The sequence below is a fragment of the Chionomys nivalis genome, chromosome 13, assembly GCF_950005125.1.
Source record: "Chionomys nivalis chromosome 13, mChiNiv1.1, whole genome shotgun sequence".
In the NCBI taxonomy this organism is placed as follows: domain Eukaryota; kingdom Metazoa; phylum Chordata; class Mammalia; order Rodentia; family Cricetidae; genus Chionomys; species Chionomys nivalis.
The window spans coordinates 10,366,820-10,380,329 of NC_080098.1; the positions used below are offsets into that span (position 1 = coordinate 10,366,820).

At 38.8% G+C, this 13,510-nt stretch overlaps 1 protein-coding gene across 1 annotated transcript in view; it reads right to left on the reverse strand.

Moving 5' to 3' along the window:
- Gpr158 (G protein-coupled receptor 158) overlaps positions 1-13,510 on the reverse strand; it is a 372,055-nt gene that overhangs the window by 320,437 nt on the left and 38,108 nt on the right. The window contains exon 2 of the mRNA XM_057787800.1: positions 11,610-11,715. Within this exon, the coding sequence (XP_057643783.1) occupies positions 11,610-11,715 (106 nt within the window). The remainder of the gene's footprint in view (positions 1-11,609; positions 11,716-13,510) is intronic.

A 13,510-nucleotide genomic window follows, 5' to 3' on the forward strand; every position in this document is an offset into this window, starting at 1 on the left:
TCTCAACAAATGGAAAAGACTGAAAGAGTCTGGTACTTTGAGTCCATGTCCACTGATGTGTGTGATTTAATACTCTCACCCAGCCTACGCTTGCTTTCTGCATAAACTGGATATCTCCATCCATTGAACTCAGCCTCCTCAGGATTTCTAAGTCACAGAGATGCTTAGCAACATCTTAGTATTTTATTATCAACAACAGAGTCCAACATTGACTTAGCGTATTTTCACACATGTTCACCTTGGCATCGCTGCTCATGATGAGCTGAACCTCCCATATTCACTTCTATTCACTTCCTGCTTTCTAGTTTGTATTCTAGCTCTCTGCACAGAGTGAGTCCCTTCCGTCACCAGACTCTTAGCAGATGCTCAGAAAATTAGTCAAAGCCTTCACCAATTCTTATCCAAGAAGATAAATCAGACCTCTAAAATCTTGTTTCCAACTGGACATGACCACCATTCAAAGTCACAATCATACACTAAAATACGAACGGCCAGCCAGAAAGAAACTCCTGCTGCCAGTCAGTTTAGAGGCTCATAACTGATAACAAGAAACTATGAGTACTTAGCCCTAAATGAGACATTTTTATCGTTCCCACTACTGCCATCAAGGCTGAGAGAGCATTATGCAAGAGAAGGCAGAAAAAATATAAGCACAGAAAGACAGGAAGAAGCTCTGTAAAACACTGTCATTTAGACATGACATAGCTGCTGTAATCAGACACTCACACTAGCGGTGGTTACCTGCAGAATGAAGCCAATCAAGCTTCCAACAAATACGGGGGGGGGGCACTCTCCAGGCTTCATCCCTTACTGGGCACATATTGGCAATTGATAGTCACTGAGGGAGGATCGTTTCTACTATTACCTCGGTATGGTCACTGGCAAGGTTACCACACTCCATTGGATGTCCCCGTACCCATGTACACATGAGCAGCACAAATTGGACTTAGGTTATCAAAAAGGGATAGAGGGGAGAAGAGGAAGAAGAGAAGAAAGAAGATGAAGAAAAAGAGGGGAAGGAGGAAGACAATGGTGATAATGACATGGAGCTGGGGAAAGCAAAGGGGGGATTGGGAGGGGAGAAATGGAGAGTAGACAGAGTCATAGTTCGTTGTATACATGTATGACATTCTCAAAGAATTGGAAAAAAAAGTCTTATTTTTTCTGCCACCACATACCTGCCTACAAAGTAGGATCACTTACTGGTCCTAGGCCTAATCTGGACAGAAGCTTGCCATGTCTCCTGGGAACTTGTCATGCCGCCTCCGGGTTACATTAGTACTTCTGGACTGGTTTCTGCCCAGTTACCCATAAGAGTGATTTTATCGTGTGTCTTGGTTGAACTCCTAGTAAGAGATCCATAGCAATGTCATCCCATCGTCCCTTACTGGTCAGAGAGTCTTTTTCTAAGTAACCCTCCATTAGTTTTACCACCTTCCTGTAGCTTAGCTTCCTGACCCACCACATTAGATAATTTTATCTTTGTCAGGCTGTAGCACTTGGTTTCCTTGTGTGCAAAACAAAAATAACTATCATAGCTATCACACAGAATGACTATATATTACATGAATATGACTTTATTATTGTTAAATGTTTTCTTACATGGAAATTCAGAAACAAGCATTATATACTGGGACAAATTGCTTTTGGGATCTCACAGACTTTATGCTTGAGCAAAGAAAACTTAAATACTAAACCTATAGCCTGGATGCCTAGGAGAAAGTGGTGGCACATATTTGTAATCCCTTACTTGGAAGCTGACAGAAGGATCACAAATTCAAGACCAGGCTGGGCTACATGAGTCTTTGCCTTTAAAAAAAAAAATGGGAATGGGAGGTTAGCTACCATAGCTCAATGGTCGAGCATATGGCTACGTGGGAAGGCTCCAGGATTGATTCTCAGCATTGGAGCGTAGGTACCTTTACATGGACAATTCATGAATAAGGTTTTGTGAAGATTTTATTTTTGTAACATTTCAGAGAGTCCAGAAATAAAAAAAAGAAACAGTAACTTCTAAAGTAATTGTTAGTAATAGTTAGTAATAAGTTATTAAATTTACTTTGAAAAAAATCTTGAGTTTATAGATAATTTTTACTATTTCTAAAGATGTTAGCAATTTCCATGTTAAGATAGATGTGCGTATTTACTTTTACATAAGGAATTAAATATTGCTGGATATTTGACACTGTATCTTCAAAGTTATTAAAAACTGATAAATATTTTTAGTTTATAATTATCAATGCTTATAATGTCTCTGTAGCACAAAACCACAACTGAAATCATGCAATGGGAAAAAGAAAGCATCTTCAACAAATGGTGTTGGCATAACTGAATATCAATATGTAGAAGAATGCAAATAGATCCATATCTATCACTCTGCACAAAACTCAAATCCAAATGAATCAAATACCTCAACATAAATCCAGTTACACTGACCCTGATAGAAAAGAAAGTGGGAAGTAGCCTCGAATGCATGAGGACAGAAGACAATTTCCTGAATATAATACCAGTAGCACAGATACTGAGATCAACAATTAATAAATGGGACCTCTTGTAACTGAAAAGCTTCTGTAAGGCAAAGGACACTGTCAATAAGACAAAACAACAGCCTTCAGAATGGGGCCATTTTACAAATGGTGGGAATTAAAAAGTTTTGTCCTAATCCAAAGTAAAAATTCATTTCATCATTTTTATAAAATTCAAAGCAGAAACTCAACAGTTTTTAAAATCAAACATTCTAAAACAATATAATTCAAAGGTATAAATATTTGATCCTTACATATTGAAGAATGATAGTGAGAAAATATTAAATTATATATTTTCCATAATTATAAAGGTTCTATAAGAGCATAAACTTTGGGGATGGAGGAAGGGCCGGGAGTTAAGAGCACTTGTTGCTCTCAGAGAGGACATGGGTGGTATGAGGTGTGGTGCAAAGTGAGCCCACTGTGTGCTCAGCAGCAAGGCTGCAGTGACGTCATGCATGCAGCAGGGTGTGCACAGCCAGAAATACTGGGAATCATGACATGTTTGGTTTCCAATTACTTTTTGGTCTTTACACATTCAGAAACTTGTTATTACCATTTTTTTTTTCACGTGGCCGACAGTTTAAGACACTGGGAGGTGGTTTGTACAAATCACCCTACATACATTTCCGAAATATGGGTTTCACTTCTCAGTATAAAAAGGGTTGGCAGGTTGGCATCTTACCAAGTGTCTACTCTCCTACCAAATATATTTTAGAAAGACTTCTTCATACCACAGCTGTTTTCTATGCATCTGAATCCTCGTGAATTATTAAATCATACTGGAGAGCCTGTTTCCTTAACACTGAACTATCTTATACATCATAATTTACTTAGCCAATTCTGTATTGTACGTTTATTTCCAGATTTTCAGCACACACTACTGTAATGAATGTTGTGGTATGCAGATGTGCGTAGCAGTTTCAGAAGATTTCCTTTGACAAATGAAAAAAAAAAGCAGTTTTAACCAAGATGCCTTTACTTTTAGATATAATAATTTTACCATCTTACCAGAAAGTTCAATAACAACTGAACTTCTATCAGTTCTTCATGGTAGTGTACTCAGCACACAGTATAATAATTTGGTTTAGTTAGGATTGGTTTGGTTTAGCAAGACAAAGTTTTGCTGTGTGTAGATGTAAGTTCCTGTCCCACCCAGTCCCACATCCGATCAGTCTCAAAGTAACACACAAAGGCTTATATTAACTATACACTGTTTTGCCTATTAGTTCAGATTTATTATTAGCTAGTTCTAACAACACAAAATAACTCATAATTCACTCTTCGCTATGTTTGGCCATGAGGCTTGGAACCTTTTCTCAGTAACACATTCTCATCTTGTTTCCTCTGCATCTGAATGGTGACTGTGTCTCTTCCTTTCCTCTTCCCAGAATTCCCCTAGTCTGGTAGCCCCACCTATATACTTCCTGCCTGGCTACTGGCCAATCAGCATTTTATTAAACCAATATGAGTGACAAATATTTACAGTGTATAGAGCATTATCCCACAGAGGCTGTGTTCAGATTGGTCTTGAGGTCACAATCCCCCAACCTCAGCTTCTTGATTACAGAAACTTCTGTTAGCTAATCTGGTAGGCAAAGTTTTTCCATGTCTGAGAACTGTGTGAAGATTTGCCTGTTATGATAGAGATTATTTCTGTATCTCCAAGTTCCTGTTTTGTATGTTAGCCACTTAGTACCTAAAGGATGTCATGATTGATTACATCTTTAAGTTTCCTGGATCTCTCGAGAAGGAAGTGATTCATTTAAATTATGATTTACTTTATTGGTCCATGTTATTTTATGGAGTTAGAATACACTTGGAACACACACCTGTAATACTAGCACTCAGAAGCTGAGGTGGGGCGACTGTTGCAACCCTAAGACCAGCCTTGGTAGTATGGTAGCTAGGGCTATATAGCAAGTCTCTGTCACACACACACACACACACACACACACACACACCTTGCAAGATGCATTTGAGTTAATCTATCAAAAAATTCCTCATAGAAAATCAAATGTATACATTGTTAATTATTAAATTTACAGTTAGTGAGACTGTGTTCAGCAAACCTCAAACAGAGAAGGCTAGTATAGCTAATTAAACAGGGAGAAATTGCCGTCAGAAGTGGCTTCTGTGAGACAGTGTTAAACCAGTGCTCTGCAATTCAGACAGAACAGAACCCACAACTCGCAGCTCTCCATAAGGAAAGGTATGACACAGTGTTCTAGTGGAGGAGATGTCGAGATGAGCACAAAGCTTCGGCGTCTTTTAGCTTCCCACAACAGAGTCACACTCTCCCAGCCACAAGATGGCGAAGGGCACTGATGTACCCTTGGTTCAGTTGCTGGGAGCATGGAATTGAGCCAAGTTTTATCTCACTCTATTTGTGTGAATCAAAACTTAGTTTAGGAACTGTTAAGTACGTGATAAAACTCTCAGGAAAAAAATCAATCGTCATATACAAATTTTAGATTTAAAAAGATTATGTAAGAAATTCAAACAGGTTAATTATTCACAGCCATGGGAACAAACGAGGGAGCTCGCTCAGTTGGGCTTGGTAAGGCAAGGCTGTTTTACCAAACCGCAAGATATTTAGCCTAATGGAAAAGCGACTTAACAGTTGCCGAAAATAATCTTCAAATAGCTGAGGAAAAGGTTTCCATTTTTAATTTGGACGGTTCCCATGGTAGAAAGCAAAAGCCTGAAGAGGAAGGGAGGCCATCAACAGGGAGGTGTCTGCAGATTTTGGCTTGGCCCTTGGCACCCTGCGAGCTACCTTGAAGCAGCACCACAGCCTTGCTCTTCTTTCTGATGGTGAGGTGTTGTTCTCTTTAAAAAGCCACAGGTGCGCTGATGAGGGTGAAAAGAAAAGACGCGATACACTGACGGGCATTTACACGTCTGAGTGATGGTCCGTTCACGGCTCTCCGTTTGCTGAAAGACTTTTCCATTTCCAGCATGATATAATGGCATGTAAAAACCGGTGTGTGAGGGGTTTTACTTCACTTCTTTTTCTCTTGGACAAGGCTTTTCCCCAAATTCCTGACTCCCAGGATTACAGCACAAGGTGACATGCCTGGTTCTGATCTCACTTCTTTTCCACCCAGCTAATACAGTAGCTCACACGAAGATTTTAGAAGCCGATATTCGTTTCAAGCTTGTGCTTAGTGTGTCCCTCATTAAATTGGAAGGCAATATTACTGATTGGGCTGTTCATAGAAACTCAACTCTTTTTTTTTTCGAAACAAGGTTTCTCTATAACTTTGAAGCTGTTCTGGAGCTCACTCTGTAGACCAGTCTAACCTTAAACTCACAGAGATCTGCCTGTCTCTGTCTCTCAAGTGCTGGGATTAAAGGTGTGTGCCACCACTGCCCAGAAATTCAAAGATTTGAAAGCCTTTAAAACCTATGCGTCACCTCTATACTACGAGCTAGATCATCTTCTAGGTCTGGCTGGCCACCTCCCTGTCCTACATGGTAGTCACTGGGACAAGCAGCTATGAGATGCTTGAAGGAGGTTATGGAGGCCATTTACTTGAAAATTTCATTTGTATTTAATTTTATCTATTATGTATTAAAATTAGTAGCCACATATGCATATGGCTAATACCTCTCATGATAGACAGAACAACTGTAGAAATAGAATGATTTTTCTAAAAATTCCAGAGAAGATAAAAGCCCTTGTACAACAGGGCACGTAAGATGAGAACTGTAAGCAACTGCTTCCAAATTTCTCACTAAGTTGTAAATTAAGCTAAAGATGTCTGGGAAAGCACTGTAAACCCTGTTATGCTCAAGGGACTACGTTGTGCTCTAAATGTAAGCATTTCCAAAAGGGAATGGCCAAGTACTGCTTTTTTACATCTTTGCATTAAATTCCTCTTCTCATCAACTAAATAATACCCATTCTTAACTTTTTAAAGCATATTTTCTAACTAAAATTATATGGAGTTACAGACAGACTCCAACCTAAGACATCCCATTAAGGAGGGATGTTGGAATGCTATCTGTGACGTGTGTGTATGTGTGTTTGTGTGTGTGCATGCCTGTGTGTTACATGTGTGAAGAGATCATATGTCTCTGCCTCCCAAGTGCTGGGATTAAAGGTGTGCACCACTACCACCTAGCTTGACATTCAGCAGGCACTTACAGTCATATACTCTCACACAGGCATACATGTATGTACATAATTAAGAAAATAAAGATACATATTAAAAATGTCAAGTGCCTGCTGAATCCAAGAGAGGGTACTGAGCTTACAGGCAGCTGCAAGGCTCCTGATATGGGTGCTAGGAACCAAGCTCTGGTTCTCCGTAAGATCAGTGTGCACTGTAACTGCTGAGACACCTTCCCATCTCCCAAAGTGACTTTTTAACAATTCTGAGAAAGTATTTCAAAGTGAGAATACTGAAAATATATATTTGAAAATGTTTCCAGTGTATGTGAGTTTTGTTACCAGAATCTAAACATATTCAGAGAGCCTTGCAATTTAAACTTAAAAATAAAAGTTCCCTTTCCTCAGTGTCTGATGTTATGTCCCGCTTCTCATTTCTGATTTTGTTAATTTGGATATTCTCTATTTTTCTTTTGTGTAATTTAGATAAGTGTTTGTCTATATGGTTGATATACAAAAAAAGCAACTCTTTGTCCCATTGGGGGAAAAAAAAGAAAAGTTCCCAATCAATCCTACAAGAAGAGAATAAGCTAATTTTAAATATATATACTAATTTTAGCATTAAATATTTATATCATTTTATATTTATATATATTTAAAGGAATATGTACATGTACATATATATGCAATATACATATATTCCTTTAATAGATACATATTATGCATATATATTCCTTTATATATACATATATTCCTTTAAAATACTAAAATGCTCAGTTTTCAGATTAGTTTATAGGGACCAACACCAGTTAAGATGAAAACCTGCTGAGTATATTTTTGCATAAACCTTTGAAAAACTGGTAGATGGAACTGAAAAAAAATGGACATCATGATTTAGCAAAAATGGATTCATTCCATTTGTATTGATAGAGCCTCGCGGAGTGTGCTCATCACCAGTGACAGATGTTAAAGCTAAGTAAAAAGCCTACTGAACCTAGACACCCTTGGGTTGTTATATTCCTAAGGAATAAATTATTGTAACAATGATGACAGATAATTAGTTGTAACATTCTTAATAAAAAAATTTTGTAAGGTACAAGCTAACCATAATGCTCTCTTTAAAAATATAATTACTTTTACAAAATATCATTTTCATTAAGATATTTCAGCCTTATGCCAACCTGATTTAAGTTTTCTGATTTACAAAAAGATAATATAAATACAATAAAAGATTTGTATACTCTGTATATTTAAAATGTAGGGGGCACTTAATGTTTACTAGCGGCCTATAATCAAACAGCTTAAAGCTACTGTATTAGTGTTTCCTATTTCCTGCCGCTGTTGTTGTGGTTGTTGTGGAAATGAGACTTTTAAAATAAAAATCTATTCATTTTGCATGTATAAAAAGACTGTAGAAAGGAATTTGTTGTGTACTCAAAGCATTGGTAGGAGAAGAGGTTAAGAACGAATATATGGCCCAGTCCATTCTGCGATGATCCAGAAGAATCGCCATGCACTTCATCCTGAGAGGTGGTCTCAGACCTTGCCTTTGCTATGTTCCTGGCGATGGTGGCATAGATTCCTAGACCTGGCTATATGAATCCAGTGGGAAATTCTTTTTCCTCATAGTGTTCCTGGAGCTTTTGTCATTGTGCACATCAGTTTTCCGTTTCCAGCATCAATCCTGCTCAACTGATATAACTTGTTCCAGGAGCCAAAAGGTCAACACACCAGAAAAATTTCAAAGTGAAGTTGGGACATATATTAAGTCCCTCTACTATTTAAAGAGAAGAATATTAAACAATAGCAAAATACAGAACCTACTCCAAACTATAGCATCTTGATTTCTAAGGATACTGATATTCATAAAGATAAGACCCTGCATCTAAAAATGTGACTCACATTAAGTATTTTTCAAAGTAACGAGTTTACACAGTGAACCCTGGAGTCAGAACTACAAGATCAGGACAAAAGAAATATGGAGCAGATGAGAACTGCTCTGAGCAGCAGATTTTTCCTTGTTCTCCTTAAAAGTGAACTCTTCAAGAAAAGTTAGGTTGTAATCTCCAATTCACACCAGCACAGAGACAGAATACAGGGGGTTCCTGGTGCTTAGACTTTCCAATTCACACCAGCACAGAGAAGGACAGAAAGGGGCTCCTGGTTCTTAGACTTCAGGTGTAATGTGCATTGACTGCCGCTTCTTGAAGAGACCACCACCAGCAGAGGAGCTTAGAGAAGTGTGAACAATCTCATGATAGCCCTTGTAGAATACATACAACTGCATCAAGAACTTCCTGATCCTAGCACAGATACAAAAGCCCTTATGTTCAACTTGAATACCTGTAAAAGTCACAGAACAGGGAGGGAGCAGGTTCTAAATCAAAATATGAGGTATCTTATTTTTTCCTTTCTTTTCAAAAATAAGTTCATTTTATGGGTTTGAGTGCTTAGTTTGCGTGCATGTGTTGCACCATATATGTACCTGGAGGTGGTAGAAATCAGAAGAGGGCCCTAGTTCTCCTGTAATCTGGGTTACAGGGGGTTGCAAATTGCCATGAACCCTCGTTCTTTGCTCAGCAGCCAACACTCTAACCACTAAGCCTCTCCAGCCCATCATTTCAGCTTCTTGAGAGTACTTTCGGAGCACTGGGCTTCTTGCTACAACATATTCCAATAAGTCATCGAACTGTCAGTTGTCCTAAAGAATGTGCTTTTTGAGTTTTTCCATGAGGAACTGGGTAAATACTATGCATATATATGTATATGTATTATGAAAAGTCACATATTTCAACCTAATCTTTGCTCATTGGAATAGAAAACAGTATTGTTTCTTGAAATAATTTACTTGAAAGCTCTAAAGTACACAAGACTCAAAAAATTAATGTTGCTGATGCAATGAAAATAAATCAGTCTTCTAAAAGTAGTTATTGGTAATAAAACCATCCAGTTAGAAAATGAATACCACAAAGAAACAAAATGACTCAAGCACTATTATAAGCTAAGAAGAGCCCATCTTCCTATTTCTAAACAGACTGTTGTCTCCACACCCATACCAAAGCAAGGCTGCCTAGAAATGGTCACTCTTAGACCAATAACCACAGTAGGAATTTCAGCATGGAAAAAAAGTCCATGCTAGTTAAAGACGATGCAAAATGGCCATACACAATTGCCATAGAGATAACCAAACTAAGGACAATCACCAATCATCAATTGAAATTTATATGTTTGAAATTGCTAGAGTCATTCAAAGGGAAGTAAAGCCTCAGAAATACTCAAAACCATAGGATTACCAAATAGGGACAGAAGGTTTTACCAAAACAAAGGGCTCACATACATCATGGAGTCCCACTCTGTAAGGGATTGAGGTAAAAAGCTACAGAGGGTTGGTGTGTGAGGGTATATAGACATGGAAGAGATTTGGGAACATATGCAAGGAACCAAAGAGGAAAGATAGCGTTATATGAACATTATGGAGGTGGAATAGGTTTAAAGCAGCATCTCTCAATCTGTGAGTTATGACTTTTTTGGGAGTCTAACAACTCTTTCATGGAGATTATCTAAGACCAGCCTGCATATCAGATATTTATATTACAATTCACAACAGTAGTAAAATTGCATTTATGAAGAAGCAATAAAAATAAGTTCATGGTTTGTGGTCACTACAACATGAAGAACTGTATTAAAAGGTCAAAGCTTTAGGAATGTTGAGAACCACTGGATTTAGAGGGACATGGAAGAGTATGAAGGGGTTGGGGTACTGGGGGTGGAGAATTGGGGGCTATTGTGATAAAGAGAATGGAAGTGGATAAAGGTATATGTGATACGTAGGGGAGTGTGGGATATTGGGAGATCATTGGGAGAATGGTGACATTGGTGCTGTCTTAGCGATGTGCAATAGCATGATATTGCAGGGTGTGCACAAGGTGCACATGTGAAGGGATTATATCCATATATGTTCATACATATGCCTGTGTGCCTATAATTACAATGACAAAAAGAAGTACTTAATGGCAAATATCCCTTCTGGCTTAAATGGCCTTGCTCTAAAACCATCTATGTGCAGTATGCACAACCGCCATTCACCACTGAAGAAGTTCAAATTAAAGATGCTGGGTATGACTTTGCAGAAACACCACGCCCTCCTATTTAAAATAAACTGAGTCAACTTTCCTTACAAATTTATGGAGTCAGCCTTGGGATACTCCAAGTGTTAAAGGTCAGAAAACTAGAATTGTGTGCATTTTTTCACAGCATCTTTGGACCTTAGAGACAGATTAGTGAGAAGATATTCTCCAGTATGTCATCATATTTCTTCTTTGAAACTGCAAAAGACAGCTGGCAAGGGTCATTGCTGTTGCTGTTGCTTCCTGAACAAAAAAGACGGGTCTGTCGCAGAAGTGTGATCTCTGTTCTTTATCAGCCAGAATCCCACCCAGTCAAACCCGGTGGGGGTGGAAAGGAAAAAAATGCACACAGCTGTAACCAATCCCTTTCCAGGTCCCTGAATATAAGTTTCTCCTTGTTTTCCAGACTACTCTGCTGTACCTGCTTTACTACATTTTAGCAGATGGCAACGCGTCTAAAGGGATCCCACAAATGTGACAATGAGCATCACCATGCATGAAAAGATGTTTGCTCTGTTTGGTCCCGCTGGGGCTGTTTTCTCGTTTCTTGATTGTTGTACATTTCTAGCTTGTTCTAAAGAATTAAATCATCCTTTAATCGAAGTCAAATTTCAGCCACAACCTTACTTTTGGCCTTGTCTTAAGGGTCCCCAAAACAGTTTCTCTGCAAAAATGTTATTTTCTCCCCTCTTTCAGTTTATTTGACAGAAGTGAGATGTGTCTGGATTCTTTCCTTTTCATTCGGATGTGCAGGGTCACTCACCACACAAATGAAGCATGTGTGAGAGCCATCCACGACTTTACCTCCGATTTCGGATGATCTAATCCTTGTGTTCTTACCTCTGAGTTGTTAAGATGGCATTTGTGAGTCCCTGAAAACCAGCCGTCACTCGAGCATTGGTCAATGTCCACTTTCTGGAGATTTATATCAACTTTCATCACACCCCTAAAATGAAACAAATAAAAATAAAAAGTCAACATGAGCCTTGACACTTTCTAACTGTGTTCTGCCCTGGAAATGAGACAAATGTAAAGAACGTCCTAAGCTGTTCACACTGCCCACTTAGGTTTAACTCAGGTTTACTCAGTAAAGAAACATAGGAGGGCAAATCCAGCAAACACTCATTTTGTTCAGCTTGCAAAAGTAAGGACTTTGTACATTCACAATCTCCAGCCTCTTAATGTAGTACCTGGAACACAAAAGGTGCTCAGTAAATAGCTGAAGATTTACTACACCCCACAGTATGGTTGTGGACATAGCAGGAAACTTGACTCTAAAATAACACCTGTCCCAAAAACGCCTTCTTTACAGTGAGCCGTAGTTAAGTGCTGATCTCATTTCACTCTCCTGCTAAAGCTTGTCATCTGTGGTGGGAGCTCAGAGAGGCTGGCCCAACCAGGAGAAAAAGCTTCTCTTTCCACTGATCTTCTATAAGTTACATAAATGTACACATGATAGATAGGTAGATATTTATAACGTGATGTAAAACGCAGGACATAGGAGTTAGTATTAGTAACTAAGATTAAGATAAAACAAACCTGTGCTTGCTTTGAGCAGCTATTAAGAGTTGTTGGCAAGCTACTACCAAAAACACCGATGTTATTAATGTATTATTCAATAAATTCTGACATCATGGATAGACACAGGCATATCCATATCTGTTTGTGACATAGTACACATGACAGATAATTAATGACAGTTATAATAAATTCTATGATGTCTGCTGGGTTTTGTGGTTTTGGTCTTGTTTGTTTGTTTAGTTTTCAACTTGACACAAGCCAGGGTCATCTGGGCAGAAGGACCCTCAACTGAGTAAACGCTGATATCAGATTGACTCAGACTGAGTGGTTGGTAAGACGGTGGGGGCACTTTCTTGATTAAGGATTGACAGGAGGGCCCAGCCCAAGGTGGTGATACCATCCCTGAGCAGGTAGTCCTGGGCTGTCCAAGAAAGCAAGCTAAGAAACCATAGCAAGCAAGCCAGTAAGTAGTTTTCCTCCATGGTCTATGCTTGAGTTTCTGCCTGCAGGTTCTTGCCTTGACTTCCCCTGATGATGGACTGTGATCTAGGACATATAAGCAAAATTAGCTCTTTCCTCCCCAAACTGGTTTTGTTCATGGTGTTTATCACAACAGTAGAAGGCACACTATGACAGGGAACATTACAAAGAGAGAAATGTTATGGTGGAAGGGAACAAGTCAAAGGGATAAGAGGAGATCAGGATAAAATTTATGACTGGAATAATGACAGCCCTTCACAGCCTCACCTTTCATCACCAGAATCATGAAGTTTCCCACTGGACTGTCATTGGCTACAACATTTTAGTATTCTCCCTTGAGTGTCTCATTATAAAGCATAAATTATCCAAAATAGCTATTTTTACTTGTGTCAAATTTTCTAGAAATAATGAGTTCAGTTTTTTTGTTTTGGGTTTTTTTTTTCCAGGTATTTGCAACACCACCAAGGTCTTAGTGGCAAGACAGGCCACAAAGTCTTGCTCGCTCAGCACCATGGTCACCAGTGGGAACTGCAGGAGGCTGCCATTGTTCTGCTGCTTTTCCTTGAAGAAAATTGGCTTCAGAAATAAGTAGCTTACTGGTTGGGAACGTTCTCCCTTAGTTTCAAGTTCATATATAGAAACTAAAATGTCGCCGCAGACTTTCAGCCCAGCCACAAAGCACTTTGGGTTTGCTCAAAACCACCAGAGGTAAATGAGCCATGCGTTCACCAGATGGGAAA